Genomic DNA, 25303 nt, shown 5'->3' with positions numbered 1-25303 from the left:
AGCATTTTCTGAAGAAATATACAGTGGAGCACATTTAAATTATATGACCTTGACAATATCCACTGAGCAACATACAAAACAAGACCAAGAAGGAAAGAGAGAGACTCATTTAAGTATGTGTGTACACCATGGCACATTATGAGAATGGGAGACACAGACCTGCTTTCTTTTTATGGGCATTTGGTTGGTTTATATACAGTTTTTAATATTAAAAAAATATATATATTTTTGGCAACTGTGGTCCTGACATCTGCCAGCTACTGTATGTATACAGAAAACCACTTATTCTATGTTTTATACTTAAAGGGAATTCAGGAACAATTAAGTCTTCATGTGACTTAGGATAAATTTCTTTATAAGGTGGTGTGACTCCACTATCTCTTAAGCTTTTCTTTGTTTTCAATTTTTAAGTTTATTTATTTTTTAATTGAAGGATAATTGCTTTATAGAATTTTGTTTTCTGTCAAACCTCAACATGAATCAGCCATGGGTATACATATGTGTAGGCTTTTCATTCTTGTTAAAGATTTTATCTCAGTATATTTTTCCTGGCCAGTGGAGTCTGTGTTTATTACTAAGTTATAGTAGCATATATAGTAAATGCTTTTTAAGAGTGGATCTGAATTCAGATTAATGTAGCAACAGCTAACTAGTGATTTTTTTTTCAAGATTTGGATGGGATGCATTTTTTTCTCATTGACCTTTATAATTAGATTGGTGTTTATTCTTTTTTTTAAAATTAGAAATAAAGCTGTTCAACTTGAAAACCAGCTGGAGAATTTTACTAAGCGGTTTCTACATTCAAGCAGAGAAGAAGAATCTTAACAATAGAGATTGCTTTGGTGATCATCATAGGAGAAAATGGAGTTTGGAAGATTTGGACGGTTATTTTTATGAAGTGATTTTAAGTATGAATTATACTAACTATACCCCTAAATAGCAAATCCTTGAGTAGATCCTGGTATTGATCTATCTCCGGGTGTTTGCACTTCTGAAGAGTGTTATGGTGTCTCTATAATTTTGGGTAAAGAAAAATCCTTTGATATGTGAAAATGATGAATTAGTTTAAAGCAAAAGAAACAACTCTGTGACCCCTGAGGGGTGGGGCCTTGCTCTTAATTAGGGCTCTCTTTGTTTTTGATTCTGAAAAACTCTGCTTCCTGGCATCCAGGAGTTAGAGAATGCTCCTTTCACCTTCTTTCTCAAAACTAATTTTTGATGCTGACTTTAATGGGGATAATCAGATTTTTGTTTTATAAACTGTATTGCTGTAACCATAAAGGAGTGTGGAATATTCTTGAGTGTATTATTTATGCAGGTTACAATCACTTTTGCCATCCTGACAGGTATGTAAACCACTAATAAACAATGCTATTTTTACTCCCTTTTATTCCCACTGAAACTGATGTAAAGCAGTGTATAGGTCTGTTATTAGAAAAACTCCTTTATGAAAGTATTTGGGTCTAGTCTGCTCATGTTTCTCAAGAAACACGTTCAGCCTCAGCTGTGATTCCAGTAAGGAAAGCTTTCTATTTTAAGAGTTAAGTTTGAAGTGATAAAAATAGCCAAAGAGATGGAAGATCTGAATTTTGGGTGGCTACAGTCAAAAATGCTGTTCTTCGAAAAGTATTTGCCAAGGATACTTCTGGGTTGTCCCCCACAGTGACTTTTATGTTTATTTAATTGTATGAATTTGACAGGGCACGGTTAAAAATTTTATTTTTTACCTTAATGAAAATGTTTGAGTTAAACTATTGTGTTTGTTTCTATGTTAAAAAACTAATAGAAACTTATATGGAAACATGAAAAACTGGTCTAAGGCTTTGCTATGCAAAAATAGTTTTGAGGACCACTGAATCAACATCACCAGGTGCATGTTAGGAATCCACAGTCCCAGAAGATAGCGCATTTGGCTGGTAGAGCTGATGGTGCTCTTCCTTGGAAGGGATAATGTTTCAGGCTTTTTTTCTTCAATACTCAGTACTTTTTCTGTATGTTTAAGTCTCTTGGATACTATTCAGTCTTTTCATTACAGGTGCAACACTTTTTCACGTTATTTTAAGGAGAAAATAAAATTATTTAGGCCATAGAAGCCTTTTAATGTTTGTTTATGCAAATCAGGTACTAGAATGCAATATTCAAATCCAGATACTCGTTTATAGCTAACATTGTGGCTTTATAACCAAAAAATTATACAAGTCACCAAGAAGTGGGACTAAGTAACAACTGCAACAGAAAAAACTGATGTTTAAGACTGGGTACTGCTAATTAAGGTTACAAGTTGAAGGCCTTAATCTTTATACACCAGTACTTGAACTTCTGAAATAGTACAGTGGTTTGGTATTAGCCCATGAGTGCTAAGTACAGTGGCTCTCACAGTTCAGTCCCTCAATCAACAGTATCACTAGTGAAGTTGTAAGAATTACATTCTTGGGGCTCATCCTAGACGTACTGAATCAAATACTAGGTTTGGGGATCAACAGTTTCTGGTTTAACAAGCCCTGAAGGTGATCCTGATGCATGCCAAAATTTGGGAAATGTGGAATAGTGGTTTTGCTATAGTAAGTTTATACTAAATTTTCCATCAGTAGCTTGAATCCAGTTCTGCCTGATCAAGTTTGAAAAGATATGAATGTTGGAAGTGGGACACTAAAATAGTGAAGCCCACCTTTATGCTTGGGGTAAGTTCACCTATGACCAAGCCCATGAATGATAAAGAATTGTGATTTATGGCTGATGTGCAAAGTTACTGCACATTTACTTGTCTACTATGTGTGTTTGCAGGATTATTTATAAACTTTGTATAACCTTCAGCTTTTTACAAACCTAGACTTTTTATAACATGCAAGGTGAAAATAAAACTTGTTTGCCTGAAAGTTGATAAATAGAACATTTATACTGGCATTTAGTGAGTTTCAATCTTTTATTTTTGATGATTTTTACAGCAAGATATAAGCTATCTTGGGGAAACTGGCTTATATTTATCCTAAGGGAGCTTTAAGGGAAGAATGACTTAAATTCTGCTTTTTAATTAAAATCTGTGGCCTTTTAACAGTAGGCCAGCGTAAACAGTACTTACTATAGGATAGGTCATTGGACCTCCAATCTCTTCCTTGCTTCTGGCAGCCAATGTGTTTTTCATGATGAGAATGCTTAGATCATGGAATCAGAGCTGAGCATAAACTGCTGGGCTTGGAGTTCTAATTGTGAGACTTAAAAAAGTAATCCTACTAAAAACGATTTAAAACATGCCACGTGAAATCTGGTTAAAAGCACTTTATTGATTACAATATCAATTCACAGCAACATTATTTCACAGAGCTACTATACAAATAAAGGAATGAATTACTGCAAGAATGATTCAAGAATACTGTTAAGTCATGATACAAGTACATAGTTTGGTTTAAAGCTTTTTTCTAAGAGCTTTAATCTAATACATTCACCTTTCCCACAGACTACTGACATTCAGGTTCAGTTGGCCACAAGTGTTGTAGAAACCACTCTAGGTGAAGAAAAACATTTTAATCAACTTAAAAAATCCATCAGATGTGAATGCCTTTGGATAAGAATATGCAAATGCAAGTGTTCAGATGCTTCTTTGAGAAAACAATAGATAGAGCACCATTGTGTAAGAGACAGAAAAGGCTTGAATATCTACCAAGTATATCACTGAAGTTCTATTAATTAAAAAATACTGTATGATGTAAGATTTTGTCGGGCACACTTAACATCAATTGAAACTAAAATTTAACCGGTTTTTCCATATGCTGCATTAGTCAACTATTTTATAGGCTCAATAACTGGTTTTAAGAAAAAAGACTTAGGAAATTTTATCAACATGCAAACAAATTTGCTAAACACAAGTTGTACCATCATTCTGATTAATAAATTACTTTTTAAAGCAATGCTAGCTTAGACATTCAACTACAGACCATTTTATTGAGTACCTATTATAACCAATACTTTTAAATATAGCACTGAATTTAAGGCAACTTACAATGAACAATGGGAGAAGTAGTAAATACGAAGGGTGCGTCACATTCTATTTAGTCTAATTTAAAATACCAGTATTATCCACTGTGCTACCATTTCTCACAAGATAGTCTCTGACTGGTGGGTTTTTTTCAAAATTCAAATGAGGTAAGAAATAGTTTAAAATTTTGCTTTCCACGATGGCAAAAGGGAAATTAGAAACTGAACATAATAATTTGAAAATGTTTTTAAGCCTAACTCACACCCTAAAGATTTTAGAAAGAATCTATTACTAAAATCTTAGGCCCATTTGGGAGATTGTTTTTAATCAGTTTCCATTACAGTTAAACACATCAACAGGTAAGCCACAAGTATTCAACTGTTATAATTTAAACTGTGAGACACTCACTAATAAGCATAAATTTCCCTGAACATCTTCATTTTTAAAACAATGTAATTTATAAATCTAAAATATCAAAAGTGTTGGAGAAAGTTAGTTTTATAATATTGGCACAGTATTTTTTTTTTAGCAACTTCAAAAATTTCAGTTTGTCATCTGAAGAGGCCAAGGTTTCTCTTTCATAGGTTAACTTTAAAATTACTTAACATATTCCAGAAGCACCTACCTCTATTATGTAAAGAGACTAATTTACTATCATCATGCAATATTAATCAGTTCAGATGAGTCTAAATTAAAACAAGGAGACTGCCTACCAGGTAAGCCCTCTTGCAGAATTAAGAAGTATCTGATACTTAAGTATCTCTTGAGATATTAAGCCTAAATCTTTGCCTCTCTAAAGATGGAACTCAATATGCTGTTGTAACCATGGTTTCACAACTATAAAAATTTGAGCTAGGGAAGAAACTTGAATATTTAGTCTAAATCTCTAATAGCACAGCTGCCAAAAATGAGGCCGGTCCATCAAAGTGGAGGCAGTGTCCTTGCTGAGAGCATGAAGTGCTTTTTTGAGGTTTATGGGTTGATTTGCTGAACACAAGGCCATCACCCCTCTTTCAGAAAAGAATATTTGCCTTTAAAATACTGCCATATCTTAACTGTTCTTTATGCAATGATTAAAGAATCTACAAATAAACCCAACTGAGGCACATTAAGTTTAAATGTTTCTTAGGTAAAAAGAAAAAAAATCAGGCACCAGAACTACATTTGGCCTTTTTTAAGTTTGGAAAAACTAAGATTCAAGCTGTACTGTGCGTCTATAAAATATACCCATTTCAGGAAGTTTTAAATACACAATCAGATGAACTCAGACTGCAAGTACACAAATTTAGCGAGTGGGACCCAAATCACTAGATAACTAAAGTTTTAACCTGTAAGTTAGTTAATATGGTATCACCATTTGGTCATATGTATAATCAGCCATGATAGTGGTTAATTTTCAGTAGCCTAGTACATGTTTAATTATGATAACTGCCTTTTAACCACCTACAAAAAGTTTAATAATATTAAGTCATTTTTATTAACATGTTTAAGACCACAGAATTCGTACAGTCTGTGCCTCTAAATTATCTTGTTAATAGAATCATTTTCAAACTAGTGGAGATACTCTTCATATATATAAGGCAATTTTGCACATGCTACAAGTGCTTGCTTCAACAGGATTTTGGAATAAATTGCTGAACTACATGATAATCCTCACTCCTGTTTTTGGAAATGACTGTCCCTTAAAAATTGTCTTGCCTTATCTCAAAGAGCGGCTTTTTATATCACTTCTTAAATAGTCCACAAACATTAACATCAGAAATTCACAGAAATCCTGTTACATGTATGTAAATATACATTCATGCCTGCCATCTACAACAGTCTTTTTTTTTTTTTTTTTTGGTCCTATATCTTAATCTTCCTTTTTCCATTTTATTCTCTTTTTAGTATCCTAAAATAGTTAATTCCTTATGACTGATGTACTTATTAGCATATCCACAATATTAAAATGGAAATTTACAAGTAAAATTTGGGAGTATTTAGGATTACAAGTGATCAAAAGTTAACAGATCTAGCTCAACAGTAACTGACATAGTTTACTAAGTACAAAACAATGCACCTCTATATTAGAAAAACTCCATGACTTCACTATCAAGCAAGACTTAACAATCTTCTATTGTCAATCATTTAGATTATTTGTAAGAGAAAATTCAAGAGCAAAAGTATCTTTGTTTAAATTCAAGGGGGCTCATTCTAGTAATAAACACATTATATCATTGACAAGCAGAGAAATGGCTTAGTATTTTCCTCTGACTCCTTTAAGAACTGTTCTTGGAATTTTCTTTTGGCTTTAAAGTGGGGATCACTTTGATCTAGGTATCCTTTGAAGCAAAACCACTTAGAAACCAGTATTTTGTCCTAGTGGGAGGAAATGGTACAGAAGATCAAAAAGCTTGAATGTTTACTTTTTAAATATTTGAAGACACAGAGAGTTGACATCAATTCAGATTTTATATGAACATTCATAAAGCAACCTTACATTGTAACTATTTGTAACAGATTTGTTGGATTGTATACTTCTTTCAAAATCATCATGCCCTCACACACTGTGTGTCCTTCCTAGATACATACTGATGGAAACACTGGGAAAATTGCTTCAGATGCAAAGACAGTCCAAATGTTGAGAGTGCACCCTGCAAACACACCTCTAGAAGATGAAATCAGTAGGAAAGCCTATTTAGAATGCTAAATGTCATTTGATCATATCTAACTTTAAAAAATAAGAACAATTCATGTGATTACTGCTATCTACCTGTTAACAGAATATGAGTTTCTTATGTATGTCTCAAATTCCAGAGTGACATTCCCTGGCCTTTAGATTATGTCCCCTTTAAAGGACTCAACATAAGCACTTACTTAAATTGATAAGCTGGCAGAGGATGAGACAGAAACTATTGATACTCACGCAGACTCCCCTCAGCGGTACCTACGTCTGACGCATTTTTTTTTTAAACTTTGTTTTGTATTGGGGTATAGCCGGTTATGCTGTGATAATTTCAGGCGAACAGCGAAGTGGACTCAGCCACACATATGTGTATCCATTCTCCCCCAAACTTCCATCCAGGCTGCCACATAACACTGAGCTATATAGTAGGTCCCTGTTGTCAGCATTCTTAAACAATAAGCAACCAGGATCTCTTTCAGATCAAAAAGAAAGCTGGAATTCAAGGAGATACTCTCTTAAACATCAATACACACATGTATGGTCTCACTTCCATGTATTACTGTGCCTTGTTCCTCCACTACAGAACACAAAAATGTGATACTTCTATATAAAGTTAAAAATGTAATTCTGAAGAAATGCAAACATACATTCTAACATGATAGGTTGCTGTAATGTGTACATTTCTGTCTACACAAAGAATTAGACAATACAAGCAAGAATTCATCAAGGTTAAATGAGCTCAACTCCTCAGATTAATACACTGGTCCTGATCTCAGCAAGCACCTTTACCTTGTTTTCACCTTTTTTGTTTTGTCGTTTACTGAAAGCTTCTTTTTTGTATATAATAATCTCAATAGAAAAATCTTCACCTGCAAATATAAGGTAAATTCTTTTTCACAGCTATAGGCTGTAGTACTGATTTCTCCAGGTATCAGTGGAGAATGGAAAATTTGCATGTGTTGTTAATTCCAGATTCTAAGAAAACTGTCCCAAGACCCTGTTGCCACAGCCATGCCATCATCAGTTACACCTAAACAGCTGACACGGTTGTCATGACCAGCAAGAACACCTGAAAGACAAAAGTTCAATGAAAAGTTAGCAATGGGCAAGTTTTAGGATTAAACAAGTGTATGCAGAAAGATCTTAGATGGGTACTTACGGGCATGTATATAAAATAAAAATTCTTTGTATTACATGAATTTCTGACATATGCATCAAATTGTTTTTCATTTTTAAAAAATTATAATTATGCTTATATTCAAAATCATCTCTTCAAAAACATGTAGACTTTTATGTCACTAATAAGTTCATGATACTTCTGAATTTTGGTAATAATTTTAAATGAAGTTCAATGAACTTTTAACCACCAGAACAACAGAAACATAAGAATACACCACCAAAAATACCAACATAATTTACTCTATTCCTTTAACCACTAACACTGGAATGTTTTGGTCATAACTCTGTGAAACCATCAAACTCATCTACTTTTAGTTTATTCTGAATATTAAGCTTATCTGATCTGACCACCAGACAGGATAAAATTAAATATTCCCAACTGTTTGGGAGGAAAATGAGATGTAAAGATTAAAAAATCGGACTATATCAAATTCTCAGAATCGTTCTTTAATATACTGTTTGAGTTTGCAGTATCTCTCACATGTAATTAAGCATATCATTTTCACCCAATCTCAGGCACAGAAGTTAATCTTGTATAACTCTTTAATATTATCTGCAGTACCTTTTGTATAGCAATGTTTGGAAAAAGTCAAATTTGCCATTATGGGTTGAAGTAACAAAAAATGACCACTGTGACTAAATACTCCAAATCATATTGGAAAGAAGAATGAATTAGCAATTCATGTCACAATTCAATTTTAAGGTGAAAGTAGCCAGTTGAGTCAACCTGAAACCAAACAACTATCAGCAAAGCAAAACTAAATCTCAAGCAGATGTTAAAAAATATGAAAAACAAACACATTTCTATTTTGTTATGGATACTGATTCAATCCAGGCAAAACCCACCTAATACCTCAAAAAAATAATCAGCTAAACCATGAACTCTTCTGCAGTCTCTTAAGAGAGGTAGAAAATTATCCTAGTAATGCTGACACTGCCTCTACTTCAGAAACCTTAAAACTGTACAGGAATTTAAAAGGGTAAGGACACACCCTGTTTGTGAGCTGTATGCTGCTGGTGATTATTAATGGACCCTAAATGCTGAGTTCAAATGATCTGATAAGCCAACAACAACAACAAAAATGACTGCAGAAACTCCAAAGGGGAGTTTTCAGAAACTAGTGGAACCAAGTATCTCCAGAACCACAGGAGCAAAGATGGGGTAAATGAAGACTGCATTAGAAAACATCTAGGCATCGATTAGACTCTCCAGGTCTCTACCTTCACTCTGCAGAGTCAGATGATTTATCATCCTGCCCAGAACACAAGACTAGAGACATGCTACAGAGAGAACAAGAGGGTCTCTTAACTGGAAGAAAACAGGCACAGCTGAGATCAGTGCAACCACTGAAAGCTGGGGAATAAGGAAAGTTTACTTCCTGTTTCGCACTCCAGCTTTCTTCCTGAAATCAGCCCCTAAACCGTCAGTCAGAGAGATTCCAGGTAAAAAACTGGAAAAATCCACATCAGAGAACACAGCAGACCCAAGGGGGAAAAGGTCGTAAGACATATCAGAAATTCCCTAATGAAAGCCTGGCCAGATCATTGTTCAGTGAAGCCTACTGTCAGTACACCCCAAGCATACACAGAGGGCTTTTAGACAGTTTTAATGCCTCACTCTTAAGGATAATTAGGGCTTCCCTGGTGGCTCAGAGGTTAAAGCGTCTGCCTCCAATGCGGGAGACCTGGGTTCGATCCCTGGGTCGGAAAGATCCCCTGGAGAAGGAAATGGTAACCCACTCCAGTATTCTTGCCTGGAGAATCCCATGGACGGAGGAGCCTGGTAGGCTACAGTCCATGGGATCTCAAAGAGTCGGGCTAAAAATCATCAGAGTTTCAAGGAAATACACTATACAGGAGACTGAAAAAAAAATAAGGGGGAGAAAAGGCAACTTGGAAAACAAAAGATTATGCTTAAAGAAAACTTCAAGAGAGGCTTTTGTTAATGACCCTACAGAAACAAAAGACTTTTATTCATGAAGAAAAGAATGCCCTTAAAAAAAAAAAATCTCAAAAAGATAGCAGCAAAAATGGAAAACCAAAGCTTGACAGATGGTTCATGGAAAGAAAAAGCAAGGATTTCTCCCAGAACATAAAAAAGACAGATGGAAAATAGAGAAACTAAGAAAGTCAAAGGAAAGTCCAAGAAGTCCAACATCAGAATAATGGGAGTCCTACAAAGAGAATGATAAAGGAGAAAAATGTGCAACTGATTAAATGAGCCCCTTAAAACTTCCCAGTGCTAGAGAGTATATGTTTCAAGATCGAAAAGGTCCACTGAATACTCAGAATGATAGATGGAAATGAATCTACCTCCAGACATAGCAAAACTTGCAGAAAGTTTGAAGAGTAATGAGAAGCACATCAAAAGTAAGAATGTGAGCCAAAAAATTAGGAAGTCCAATGATCTGACCCTAGAGAATATTAAGAATCTGCATCACAAAAATACGTCACTGCTCAGCAGGAAGTACTGTTTTAAAAATTCATAAGTGTGTAATAAACACTGACTGATGTTCTAAACAGAATTCACTACATGGGAAAAATCGGAAGAAGGAAGCTGAGGTAGGAGGAAGGATGTTAAAGCCAAACCTCAAGAGATAATGCCTAAATGTTAATTAAAAAAAAATCAATACAGGTATGTTATTTACAGATACAGAAATAAATACTTAAAAGTAGCTGCCTCTAGAAGCAGAAAATATGGGCTGAGGTCAGAAGACTGCTGTGTTTCAGTAATAACCCATGTAGACCTAGTTGATTCTTTGCATATAATTTTGATTCTAAAAAACATTTTAAGTCACTCAGTAATTTGTTATTAATGACAGTCCCCAGTACAACTTGATGCTAGAATTTCAGAAGCTGCAGGGGAGAACTCAGAGTATGAGATTAAGAGGAGACAGTGATTCTATGCCCTTTGCTAGACAAGATCTGAACCAAAAAGAGGATGCACAGCAATTACACTGTTTCCTGTCAGATTATAAGCAAACTGTAATCTGGAAGACCACACTAAATTACATTCACTGTTCATCTTTATGTCAAAACTTAGCAAACATGAAAATATATAATCATATTACTCTTTAGAAAATAGAAACATAAATGCGGTTTATGAACTGTAACTGAACTCAAAGGTTAACAACAGCCATGAATGAAAACTGCCAGGTTGCCATTCCCCGGGGTATCCAGGAGACCTCAAGAACAACTGATAGGAAACTTCATGTTTCCTGACAAAAAACTAATGTGTATCAATTAGTTTGTGTATCAATTACACTAATGTGTATCATACTGACCTGCACGATCTCCTTTGAGTGTGTCCCATACGTTACAATTGAAGTCATCATAGCCAGCTAACAGGAGACGTCCACTTTTTGAGAAAGCTACGGAAGTGATCCCACAGATGATATTGTCATGAGAATACAATAATAACTCTTGGTCTGCACGAAGGTCAAAGAGCCGGCAAGTGGCATCATCAGAGCCAGTGGCAAAGGCATATCCATTTGGGAAAAACTAGAAAGAAAAGCAACACTTATTCCATATAAGTACACAAAAGTTATTTATGGCAGTGTAATGATGGACTCTGGGGTAAGACAGTTCAGTTCAGTAGCTCATTTGTGTCCGACTTTTTATGACCCCAGGGACTGCAGCACGCCAGGCTTCCCTGTCCATCACAAACTCCCAGAGCTTGCTCAAACTCCTGTCCATTGAGTCAGTGATGTTATCCAACCATCTCATCCTCTATTGTCCCCTTCTCCTCCTGTCTTCAATCTTCCCCAGCATCAGGGTCTTTTCCAATGAGTCAGTTCTTCGCATCAGGTGGCCAAAATACTGGAATTTCAGCTTCACTATCAGTCCTTCCAATGAATATTCAGGACTGATTTCCTTTAGGATGGACTGGATAGATCTCCTTGTAGTCCAAGGGACTCTCAGGAGTGGGTAAGACAGACCTAGATTTAAATTTCAACTAGGATTTGGATCAGGTGAGTGATTTTAATCCCTGAAGATTCCTGAATACTTGGGCCTTGTGCATGCTGCGTGCTGAGTCATTTCAGTCGTGTCTGACTCTGCAACCCTATGGACTGTAGTCCACCAGGCTTCTCTGTCCATGGGATTCTCCAGACAAGAATATTGGAGTGGGTTGCCATGCCCCCCTCTGGGATCAAACTGGCATCTCTTATGTCTCCTGAGTTGGAAGGCAGGTTCTCTACCACTACTGCCACCTGGAAAGCCTTAGTTTCAGCTTTAGCATGTTGGTTAGGGCAGAGTGAAATAACACACACAAAGGACCCACAACCCATTGTTCAGCACAAGACACATATTCAATAAATCCTGGCTCCGGTCCTCTGCTGTTGTTTAGTCACTGAGTTGTAGACACTTTTTTGCAAACCCTTGGACTTGCAGCCCGCCAGGCTCCTCTGTCCATGGAAGTTCCCAGGCAAATCCTTCCTTCTCCAGATCTTCCCAACCCAGGGATCAACCCACATCTCCTGCTTTGGCAGGTGGAAACTTTGCCCTTGAGTCACCAGGGAAGCCTCTGATCCTCCATATGTTTTACTAAAACATTTAAATCAAATATTACTATTTATAGTATTTATAGAAGGCGATGGCACCCCACTCCAGTACTCTTGCTGGAAAATCCCATGGACAGAGGAGCCTGGTGGGCTGCAGTCCATGGGGTCGCAAAGAGTCGGACACAACTGAGTGGCTTCACTTTCACTTTTCACTTTCATGCACTGGAGAAGGAAATGGCAACCCACTCCAGTGTTCTTGCTTGGAGAATCCCAGGGACGGCAGAGCCTGGTGGGCTGCCGTCTATGGGGTCGCACAGAGTTGGACACGACTGAAGCAACTTAGCATATGTGAATGTGGACTCAAAGACATGTTCCAAAACCTCATTATAAGAAATAAATAGAAACATTTTATAAAAGAGAACATAAATCATCCAGTTAGGCTAGGTTATGAAGTGAAGCCAGCAGTAGACTAAATGTTCTCACGTGCGCGCATGCAAACACACACACATACACACACACAGAAAAAAACTATGCATTATTAGTTTGTGAATCTCATTTCTCAGATATTGTGGCACTACTCAACACTTTTTACAAAGAAGAAATCACTTCTCTTCATATATCTACTGGTCATCTGTATTGCTTTTTTAGGACCTATTGATCTGCAGAAATAAAATGAAGAATAAATTTGTTTTCTTTGTGGCAAATATAGCTTATCATTTTCCTTCTAATATCGTTTACTTTAAAAAATATATAACCAACAGTATTTTTCACAGAGCTAGAACACATAATTTCACAATTTGTATGGAAATACAAAAAACCTCAAATAGCCAAAGCAATCTTGAGAAAGAAGAATGGAACTGGAGAAATCAACCTGCCTGACTTCAGGCTCTACTACAAAGCCACAGTCATCAAGACAATATGGTACTGGCACAAAGACAGAAATATAAATCAATGGAACAAAATAGAAAGCCCAGAGATAAATCCATGCACCTATGGACACCTTATCTTTGACAAAGGAGGCAAGAATATACAATGGAGAAAAGACAATCTCTTTAACAAGTGGTGCTGGGAAACTGGTCAACCACTTGTAAAAGAATGAAACTAGAACACTTTCTAACACCATACACAAAAATAAACTCAAAATGGATTAAAGATCTAAACGTAAGACCGGAAACTATAAAACTCCTAGAGGAGAACATAGCCAAAACACTCTCCAACATAAATCACAGCAGGATCCTCTATGACCCACTTCCCAGAATATTGGAAATAAAAGCAAAAATAAACAAATGGGACCTAATTAAGCTTAAAAGCTTCTGCACAACAAAGGAAACTATAAGCAAGATGAAAAGACAGCCTTCAGAATGGGAGAAAATAATAGCAAATGAAGCAACTGACAAACAACTAATCTCAAAAATATACAAGCAACTCCTGCAGCTCAATTCCAGAAAAATAAATGACCCAATCAAAAAATGGGCCACAGAACTAAACAGACATTTCTCCAAAGACATACAGATGGCTAACAAACACATGAAAAGATGCTCAATATCACTCATTATCAGAGAAATGCAAATCAAAACCACAATGAGGTACCATTTCACGCCAGTCAGAATGGCTGTGATCCAAAAGTCTACAAGCAATAAATGCTGGAGAGGGTGTGGAGAAAAGGGAACCCTCTTACACTGTTGGTGGGAATGCAAACTAGTACAGCCACTACGGAGAACAGTGTGGAGATTTCCTTAAAAACCTGGAAACAGAACTGCCTTATGACCCAGCAATCCCACTGCTGGGCATACACACTGAGGAAACCAGAACTGAAAGAGACACATGTACCCCAATGTTCATAGCAGCACCATTTATAATAGCCAGGACATGGAAGCAACCTAGATGTCCATCAGCAGATGAATGGATAAGAAAGCTGTGGTACATATACACAATGGAGTATTACTCAGCCATTAAAAAGAATGCATTTGAATCAGTTCTAATGAGGTGGATGAAACTGGAGCCTATTATACAGAGTGAAGTAAGCCAGAAAGAAAAACACCAATACAGTATACTAACGCATATATATGGAATTTAGAAAGATGGTAATGATAATCCTGTATGCAAGACAGCAAAAGAGACACAGATGTATAGAACAGTCTTTTGGACTCTGTGGGAGAGGGAGAGGGTGAGATAATTTGGGAGAATGGCATTGAAACATGTATAATATCATATATGAAACGAATCACCAGTCCAGGTTCGATGCATGATACTGGATGCTTGGGGCTGGTGCACTAAGACAACCCAGAGGGATGGTACGGGGAGGGAGGAGGGAGCGGGGTTCAGGATGGGGAACACATGTATACCTGTGGTGGATTCATGATGACGTATGGCAAAACCAATACACTATTGTAAAGTAATTAACCTCCAATTAAAATAAATTTATATTAAAAAAAATAAAGCAATTTTTTGGAGGTATCACAGGCCCTGATTTCAAACTATACTACAAAGCTACAGGAATCAGAAGTGTATGTTACTGACACTAAAACAGATACACAGATCAATGGAATAGAATAGCCCAGAAATAAACCCAAAAACACACAGTCAACAACAAAGGAGGCAAGAATATACAATGAGGAAAAGATAATAAATGGTGTTGGGAAAACTGGCCAGCTCCATGCAAAAGCATCAAACTGGATGACTTTCTCATACCATATATATAAAAATAATCTCAAATGGATTAAATACTTAGATTTATAAATTTGAAACCATAAATCTCCTAGAACATAGGCAGTATGCTTTTTTTCTTTTTTTCCATACTGTGTGGCTCGTGGGATTTTAGTTCCCAGACCAGGGATCAAACTCAGGCCCTTTGCAGTGAAAGCACAGAGTCCTAACCACTGGATTGCCAGTGAATTCCCAGGCAGTAAAGACTCTACCTGTGATGCAGGAGACCAGGGTTTGACCCCTGGGTCGAGAAGATCCCCTGGAGAAAGAAATGGCAACCCGCTCCAGTATTCTTGCCTGGAGAATCCCATGGACAGAGGAGCCTGGTGGGTTACAGTCCGTGGGGTCACAAAGAGTCGGATATGACTGAGTGACTAACACACAATAACACACGCATGCTCTTTCACACAGGTCTTAGGCATATTTTTTTTGGATCTGTCCCTTCAGGCAAGAAAAGCAAAAGCAAAAATAAACAAATGCAACTAAACCAAACTAGAAAAAATGAAGAAACTATTGAGAAAAGGAAAAGGCAGCCTCCTAAGTGAGAGAAGATACTTGCAAACAATATATCCAAAACAAGGTTAATATTCAAAACATGCAAACAATCTGCAAAACTCAGTATCAAAAACCCAAATAACCTGATTAAAATACAGACAGGAGAACTAAATAGACATTTTTCCAAAGAAGATATACAAACAGCAAAGGGACACACGAAAAGATGCTTGACACACGAAAAGATGCTTGACATCACTAATCATCAGGGAAATACAAAAATAAAGATATCTTAAAAATCTACAAATATTTAAAACTATAGAAGCTACTTCTAAATAACTTCATAGGTCAAAGAGATCAAAAGGAAAATTATAAAGAATTTTTCACTAAATCAAAATGAATCAAAATTTGTGGAATGTAGCAAAAAGCAATGCTTAGAAAGAAACTTATAACTTTAAGTTCCAATATTAGAAAAGAGGAAAGGTTTCAAACCAGTGATACCAGCTTCTGCCTTAAGAAATGAGAAACAGGAAAGCAAACAAAAACCATGTAAGCAGAAGAAAAGAAATAAAGATAAGAGTGAAAAATCAATCAAACAGAAAACAGAGACTCTTTGATGCCAAAAATGGTTCTTAGAGAAGAGAAATTTAAAAAACTAATGAAGCTGTGTCTGACTCTCTGTGACCCCATGGACTGTAGCCCACCAGGCTCTTCTGTCGATGGGATTTTCCAGGCAAGAATACTGGAGTGAGTTGCCATTTCCTTCTCCAGGGGAATCTTCCCCAGCCAGGGATCAAACCTGGATCTCCTGCATTGTAGGCGGATTCTTTACCAACTGAGCTACCAGGGAAGCCCCGATAAACCTTTAACCAAATGCATTAGTTTGCTAGACCTGCTGTAACAAAGGAACACAAGCTGAATGGCTTAAACAACAGAAATTTATCATTTCATAGGTCTGGAGGGTAGAAGTCTGAAATCAAGGTGTCTGAGGCCTAAAAAGGGTCTGTTAGGACAATCTCCTTGGTTTACAGATGGGCTGGCTATCTTCCTATGTCTTGTCACACTGTTAACACTGTGTGTTTGTCTCTAAATTTCCCTTTTCTAAGAGCAAGAGTCATACTGGATTAAGGGGGACACCACGCCAGGATGACTCAACTAATTAATTATATCTGCAATAACTATTTTCAAATAAGGTCACAATCTGAGGTACTGGGGTTTAGGACTTCAACATGTAAATTTTTAGAGGTATTCAACTCAAACCACAAGACCAATCAGGAAAAAACTAAGAGACAAATTCCCAATATCATGAATGAGATACCCTATAGATTCCATAGCTATCAAAAGAAAACTAAGGGGATATTACGAACAACTGTAAGCTAGCACATCTGACAACACAAGTTACAGAGCCAAACTTCTTGAAAGGCAAACTCTACCAAAGCTTGCTCACAAAGAAACGGATAGCCTGCTGCTGCTGCTGCTAATCGCTTCAGTCGTGTCCGACTCTGTCGACCCCATAGACGGCAGCTCACCAGGCTCCCCCGTCCCTGGGATTCTCCAGGCAAGGACACTGGAGTGGGTTGCCATTTCCTTCTCCAATGCATGAAAGTGAAAAGTGAAAGGGAAGTCGCTCAGTCGTGTCTGACTCTTCGCGACCCCATGGACTGCAGCCCACCAGGCTCCTCCATCCATGGGATTTTCCAGGCAAGAGTACTGGAGTGGGGTGCCATTGAAGTAGGCCTAAATCTCATTAGGTCATTAAAGTTTTAGTTAAATTTCTTCTCACACAAGAAAACTACCTTGGCCAGACAGCAAAGTCAACCAAACAACTAAGGATGAAATCTTATCAATTCCACACAAAGTGTTAACTTCCCAGCTCCTCCTATGAGTCTAGCATTAAGCTAATACCAAAGTGGGAACAAAATTTCTCAAGAAATGAAAAATCATATCATAACTTATCAATATGGATGCAAATCTTAAAATTTCAACATATCAAAATCTACCAGTAAATAAAAAATGATTATGTATTAAAGGCAAGTGAGGCTAAATATAGGGTTAGGTTAATATTTAAAATTCAACTCATGTAAATTCACCATTTAGCAGACTGAAAAAGATAAAACCACATGATCATATCAACAGATGAAAAAAAGGCATTTGATAAACTTCAACACTCATTCTTGATAAACCTGCAGCAAACTAGGAACAGAAGAGATCATCAACTTGATAAAGGCGGTGGGATGTGAGATGGACAGGATTGGATGTGCCTGCTCTAAGATTCTACTCTGCAAGCCTAATAGCAGGGGAGGTCACAGAGCCTTTACTTCCTCTGATATTCTCTAAAAGATGATATAAAAGTGACTTTCAACATGTACATGATAAATAAAATTTATCCCCAAAATATCTTAGTGCAAAATCAGAGTACATCTTATACACATATACAGTAGCAATTACAGTACTTTTGGAAAATCTAGTCACCTGTATACATTCTGACATCTGATCTGCATAGTACAATTTACCTAAGTCAAGGAGTATCCCACTTTCTAATACCCCTCCCCTCAATCCTGACTGATAAACCATTTTGATTGTCATTCAAAATGCCTTTTGGCTTTAATTTATACACGTATGTCTAGTTCACTCTCATATATATGGAGTTATTATTTGGATTAACCTACTTGTGGCTACATGTCTGAATTGTTTTTTCCTTAATATGAAGGAGCTGATAAATAATTTATACCATTTACTGAGCATCCATCTTGTTTCATTTAGTTTCCACACCACGGTAGCATTATTCCTATGGAGGAAAGTGTGGCTCATGGAGGTTACGTAGCCCACCTGATCTCACACAGCTGATTCCCAGATTCCTAAGATTCAATCCAGGGTCTGGTGGATTTCAAAAGCTATGCTCTCTACATTAAATAGCCACCTCTGTCTTCCTGACTGCTCTCTCTCGGGGTTGTTCCCCTGACTGTGGAGATACAGGACACTGTTCTCTGAACACAGCTGATACTCTGGATCCACTTTTTTGTTCAAGATTATCTTGCCCTGTAAATCTAGAAATTAAACTTATTCCTGTTCCCCTGAAAATGAAGACTTAGACCCATTAAAACCTTTCCATTAAAAAAAATCAAACTCTTATTATTTGGGGATTAAATGTTGTTAAGAACACATTATTTATAGAATCCTTAAAGGGAATTTGTTGTTAAAATCATACTATGGAGTTCAACACTTTATATGCACAATAAATTTTCCTTAGAGATGCTGTTCACTTACACTGACAGCATTAATATCCGACAAATGCCCAGTGAAAGACTGTCTGCACATTCCATCTCGAATATCCCATAATTTTGAAGAGGCATCGCAAGCACCGGAAACAAAAGTCCTCATGTCAGGACTCAGGGAAAGACTCATCACATCTCCAGAATGCCCAGTGAATGTGGTGGTCTGCTGGGCAGTTTCAATGTCCCATAAAGCACTATAGTAAAAAACAGACAGAAATCATTAATGACTACTCTCCCCTCTTGCATTAATTCCTACTACCACGCTCAACCTCAAATTAGTAATCTTCTGGAATAAACTTACCAAGTTGTGTCTCCTGAACTTGTAACTATTTGGCTATCATCTAAAAACCGACAGCAGGACAAGTAGCCTACAGCATAGAGATAACAAATGTTAGGTTATCACTGATTAATTCGATTACCATATAAAAATAGTAATATGTATTTAAAAAATATAATACCTGGGCAACAAGTGTTTGTTGGAAAAATCTATAGTTCTACTTTTTTTTTAGTTCTAAGTTTTAATAACTTCCAATTCTATGCTGCCTTCAACTTTATTTTACCAACAGACCCTCTCTTAGGTATTTACTATGTCAATGACTCTGAAAGTTACAAACTTGAGTAAAAGACCCAGTCCCTTCCACCTACTACAATTACCTAGGAGAAGGATATGCCTTAATACAAATATTATCTATAATCTATAGAAGACTGGGTTAAGTACCTTGGAGAAATACTTTCAAAATCTCAGTGAAAGCTTCATTAAAAAGGTGGACTCAAAAAAAGAGAGGCGGATTTGAATGCTCAGAATTCACCAGCTGTTCAAAATATGGAAATAGCAGGAGGAATACCATTATAGAAATTTTATAAAAATTATAGCCAAACAGTACTTCCAAGAATTCAGAGAGGCTGAAACCTGGTAAGTGGCAACAAATTCCTATGAACACTGCTAGCCAAATACTATACTGCTGAACTATGGTGTGCACACTAATAAAGCAATGCGTTATCACACAGTGAAAAAATACTTCATAAATGTATCTTGACACACACTTTCAATTACCTAATGAAGCATCCAAATGTCATAATTGTCATAGGTTTGCAAAGAATACAGAAAATCATATTTGCTTTCTTTCTGTATTCATTATTGTTTGAATTTTTTGCAATAAGTAATTTCTATAAAACAATACTATTTTTAAAAGAAAAATAGAGGTAGAGTCATCATTTGTATAATTATCAAAAGTCAATGCTTCTCAGATTGACAGTAATTTCCATTCTCACTTGACTAACATGCATCCTTTGGTCAGTTGAGCCCCTTTTGTCCCTCTTTCTCCTTGATATTCAGAGAAGTCAAATTTGGGGGGAAAGGACAGTATGCAGCGAAGCTCACCTGTGTGACCTGGCAACTCTCGGCTCACTCTCACATTGCCCTCTCTGGTTTTTAAGTTATATATAGAGCAGATGTTGTCCAGTCCTCCACAAGCGACATAATTACCAGAGGGAGCATAAGCACAGGTCATCACCCAGGAAGACCGCAAAGGGATAGCATGCATCTGCAGAATAAACACAGCATGAAAACTAATCTTACAAAAGTCATGGATTTTTCAAACCTATTTACAGTGAAGCAGATATTACTCAAACGTAAATACAGCTTAAAAATAAGCCGAGTAAACTAAAGAATACAATGAGCTGAGAAACTGAATAAAAAAAAACAACGCACACTAAAATGCCCGTTATATTTTCTACATATTGCAAATCATTTGGATTTAAGTGCTCTTTTCAGAAAGTATTCTTTTAGGAAGAACAAAGACAGAGAATGTTTCAATACTAATAGAGCTGTTTGAAATATTAAGTGTAAAATGTTAAAAAAAAAAAACTTAATAAAATTCTTGGCTTTTTGCAGTAGTGTTCAAAAGAGGAATTTCCCACAACAGAACACTGAACAATACAAGAACTGGAGCTGAATAGAATGGTCCTTCCAAGAAGAACTATGTGTTTCTAATAACTCGTATTCTGGGCTTGAATTTGAACAATGGTAATAGTTTGCACTGATCTACTCACACCACTGTCTGATGTCTTATTACCACATCAAGCATTTGCAAATCAGGTAGCACAGTTTAATGTGAATGGGAACATCAAGGCTAAGTGGCCCAGACACAGAATCAATATATTGTGTGATTACTATGCTCTCACTTAACCCAAAAGAGTATTTTTCATTTGAGGAAACTGTAGCTGAAAGTCATTAATTGACACCAAAAAACTAAGAAAACTATTATATTACAAATCTATCCTAGCTAGCTTTTAAATTCTCAGGCAGGCTGAAGTTACTGTTTGCTTCACAAAATAGTACTTCTAAATCTTTAATGGAAACAGTGGTATAAGTGTACATAGAATCTAAAAGTATTTGACTTGTGAGCGTTTTCTTAAGAGCTTTTCCACTACCATTCAACACCTCTACATCAGGAATTCTTTCCAGAAGACACTAGAAGAACCCACTAGTTTTTACCACCAAGGGATCTAAACAAGTTGTAATCTGCCTCCAACCTATTCAATCTTCTGAAGAGCCCAGAAACACAAATCAATGCCTAACATTCCAGCTTATCCACAACTAAAAATACAACTATAGGTCATTGTCACATTAGGAAATGGGAACTTTACAAAAATCATTTGTATATAAAACTGATGTACACCATCTTTTAATATCTGAGTATGAAATATGGAACTCAAGACACACTGAACTATATTCCTAGAGTTGTCTTTGGGAATAAAAAAAGGGCTAAATATTAAAAGCAAATACTAGGCCTAAAGAGAGGACCTAAGTAAAAATTAATGGAATAAATTTATCCCAGGAAGAAACTGTAACCTTGAAGTAATAGAATAAAGGAAAGAATTGGTTTATCAAACCAAATAAAAGGTTATATAAGAGGATGATTAAAAAATTCTACCTTATTTGTTGTATAGCTATCCCAAATAATTAATTTTCCATCTTGGGAAGCACTGACTAGTAGCCTAGAGGAGCAAACACAAAAATAATGTGACACTTAGAGGAAAAAAGTAGTTTAAATTAATTATGCATTGCATTAATTTAGAACAGTTCAGAAAAGACAAATATAATTTTTCTAATAAAAAACTTGATACCAGGAAACATTCTCAACTTAAAAAAATATATTCTGCATGCCAAAAATTGTCAACATTAAAAATTTTTAAGAGATTTTACTAAAAATGTCTCTGGTTATAATCCAGCTTTTTCATGGTGACAACATTCTAGGTATTATTCACGATTTTGGTAGCTCTTAGTTGGCTGGCTTAGAATGTACTGACTTAAATATAATGACAATGAAGTACATGTAAGTCTAACAACCATGTTTCATTCAATCTAAAAATAACAATTGAGAGCCTGTGATGGAAAGGCTGTATTAATGGCACAACATAGGCGATACCTCCTACCTTTGGGGCCTCTACCATCTGGTGGAGATAGGACATTTACTAAAATAAATTAGGTAAGTGAAAATAGTCAAAGGAGTAGTATAAAATAAAGGCCATAGGAAAACAAATGAGGGACAGATAACTACTGAGTTACTCAAGTAGCCTGGCGAAAGAAAACATGTCTTGAAAAGCAGAATTTTGAAAGCTGGAGAAATCTGTACTCTATAAAGAGGGCAAGTTCCATGGCAAGAGGTGGAAAAATACAATGGGTGTTTCAAAATTTCCCAGTTACACAGACTTCATAAGAAATGGAAAAAACAGCTGGGAAAAGCAGACTGGGCTTAAATACCAGAAAGCTCTGTCTGCCAGGCTAACTAGGAACTCTTGACTGAAGTTATAGGCCACTGGATTTTTTGTTTTCTTTTGGAATTTTATTTTTCACTCTGGTATAAAAGTCAAAAGATACAAAAGGATAGATATACAAAGAAAAGAATCACGTTCTGTATTCCTATCACTCAGCTACCAATTTCCCTTCACTACAGGTAAATAACTTTATCAGGTTCTTATGTAGTAATCACTGTAAGTTTAATGAAAGGGCAGATACAACCACAGGGTATGGGATGGAACTAAAGCTTTTTTAAAAACAACTGGTATCATCAGCACTGAGTTGAGAAAAAAGTTAAGTAACAGGCTGATAATCAGAACGGGTAGAAAGACAAGGGGAGACAGGTGCTTTGCTGACACTCTGTGTTCTATGAAGATTAATAGTCTTGAGGAAATTTTACGTAAGAACCATTAACATTTTCAAGTGATTGTATTGTGAGTTATGTATTTGCTATCTCAATGGTTAGATTACTTCTTATGTTAAATTTAAGAGAAAAAAAATTTGGCCTAGCTTTATGTCGGTTGTTAGTTATATACTTTCATTTATCCCCTCTGAAGAGGCAGAAGTTCTATATTACTGTATTCAAGAATCCTATTTATACTGAGATGTGGGAACCATTAGGAACAGGTAGCAACATTTTTAGAGTCTCCTGGAAGAAGAGAAAAAACATGTGCAACGTCTATTAAAAACTAATTGGTTGGGCTTCCCCAGTGGCTCAGTGGTAAAGAATCCACCTGCCAATGCAGGAGACATGGGTTCAATCCCTGATCGGGGAACATTTCACAGGCCACAGAGCAACGAAGCCCACGCACCACAACTACCGAGCTTGTGCCCCGGAGCCTGACAGCTGCAACTGCTGAGCCTCCGCGCCCTAGAGCCTGCGCTCTGCACGGGAGGCCACCGCAGTGAGGCGCCCACGCACTGCAGTGAAGGGGAGCCCCGCCCACCACCACTGCAGAAAAGCCATGCAGCAACAAGCCGGCACAGGCAGGGACAATGGCAAATAAATACGTTTTTTAAAATTAGTTTAAAAACTGTTTATTTATTTGGCTACGCCAGGTCTTAGCCGTGGCACCGGGGATCTCTGGTCTTTGTGGCGGCATGCCAGCTCTTTAGCTGTGGCATGCAAACTTTTAGTTGTAGCATGTGGGATCTACTTCCCTAATCAGGGATCGAACCTCAGCCCTCTGCATTGGGAGTGCAGAGTCTTAGCCACTGGACTGCCAAGCAAGTCCCCCAAAATAATTTCTTAGTTAAGAAGTTTTCCCAGTTAGATGGACCAAATCAAAGGAACAAGTCAACCATTATGGAAGCAGGGTCAGACACTGTGTAGTATTGTCAGATACTCTGGAAAAAGCACAGACCATACTGTAACCCTGTGAACAAGTCATGACCAACCATTCAACTGCAATCCAGGTGGCTGCTGTGTGTGTGCATATGGACTCTCACTACACACACACTTACAGGGTGTGGCTGGGGAATAAAAGATGTGTCCAATGGAAATATCCTTTTGTAATTCCATCCTTCTTTGAATTTAGGTAATGAATAAATTATAGCAATATCTGGTAACTTGTACACAGCAATATGCAACAACTATTTCCTTATTACCTGAAATTTCAATGTTTATTATGTAATAAAACTACCTTGACATGTTAATAAACAAAGTATAATATCCCACTGCAAAGAAAAGAAATCCTAAACACTTTTCCTAAATCATTCAATAAACGGCATTTCTGAGAGGTCAATTTCTTTTCCATATTAAAGGTTTCTAAACTTTTAAAGTGTCAATGAATATTTTTATTACGAGCAAAGCAGTCATATTAGATGCATTTTTTTCAAACATTTCATAGATATAGGTTGTTTCTAATGGACAATGCAAGTGGTGAGTCAAGAAAATAATTTTGCAGGCAGTTTGAAAATGGCAGGTACAAACCTTGAATCATATCCCCAGTGCATAGCATAGATTTTAGCTAGGTGACCTCTCAGCGTACGTCTCGTTCGCATTTGTATTCGACCCACGGAATCCATATTTGACGTGATCTTTAGGAGGTGATGAGAATGTTATTCTTTAGCTTAGACACAGCTCAAAAAATAAAGCAGAAACAATTAACTGGCACTAAAGTAGACATAAAATAAATGGACGGTTACTGAAGATATTTTAATATAAATAATTCCTATGATGCTCAAGAAAAAGTATGATTTATTTGCACACCTTCCAATAAGAACATCTTCTGCAGACTAGTAAAAAAGTAAAAAAATAGACATACCATCCAACCTTAGTAAAAAAAAAGCCACAAATAAAAAGCTAATAGATGATCAAATAGTAAAATATTTATAATTTTAACTATTTAAAGAAAGCCAATTTTTGATTTAAATAGCACATAAAATATCCTTAATAAAAATGAGCAATTTTAATTAATGAAACTTTCCTAATAGTTTATATGAGGAAAAAAACTTAATCAGAGTATATCAAAAAGAAGCAGAAGCTATCTAAAAAAGAAACATATATTATATGAATCTATGTATTTTTATAGTATTTACTTTTTCACAGACTTTCATTTTCACAAGTATGTTTTAAAGGCTCTTGAACAGCATCTGACAAATTACAAAGCCTTTTTAATAGAGATCTCATTTTTCTTTCAGTGAAATACTAATAAATAGAACTTGTCATTTGCTTTGTTGTCAAGCTATTTCATGCAAATTAGTAAA

At 36.4% G+C, this 25303-nt stretch overlaps 2 protein-coding genes across 2 annotated transcripts in view; one reads left to right on the top strand and one right to left on the bottom strand.

Annotated features, from left to right (window-relative positions):
• MFN1 (mitofusin 1) overlaps window positions 1–2904 on the top strand; it is a 35562-nt gene extending 32658 nt beyond the window's left edge. The window contains exon 18 of the mRNA XM_018047540.1: window positions 744–2904. Coding sequence (XP_017903029.1) covers window positions 744–825 — 82 coding nt within the window. The 3' untranslated portion in view covers window positions 826–2904. The remainder of the gene's footprint in view (window positions 1–743) is intronic.
• GNB4 (G protein subunit beta 4) overlaps window positions 3257–25303 on the bottom strand; it is a 69710-nt gene continuing 47663 nt past the window's right edge. The window contains exons 4-10 of the mRNA XM_018047547.1: window positions 24528–24634; window positions 21729–21792; window positions 20174–20336; window positions 19094–19160; window positions 18785–18986; window positions 11102–11318; window positions 3257–7707 (exon numbers count right to left, since the gene is read on the bottom strand). Of these exons, the coding sequence (XP_017903036.1) occupies window positions 7601–7707; window positions 11102–11318; window positions 18785–18986; window positions 19094–19160; window positions 20174–20336; window positions 21729–21792; window positions 24528–24634 (927 nt within the window). The 3' untranslated portion in view covers window positions 3257–7600. The remainder of the gene's footprint in view (window positions 7708–11101; window positions 11319–18784; window positions 18987–19093; window positions 19161–20173; window positions 20337–21728; window positions 21793–24527; window positions 24635–25303) is intronic.

This window comes from Capra hircus, chromosome 1 (genome assembly GCF_001704415.2).
Source record: "Capra hircus breed San Clemente chromosome 1, ASM170441v1, whole genome shotgun sequence".
NCBI classification, from domain to species: Eukaryota; Metazoa; Chordata; class Mammalia; order Artiodactyla; family Bovidae; genus Capra; species Capra hircus.
This window is presented reverse-complemented; position numbering and strand designations above follow the sequence as displayed.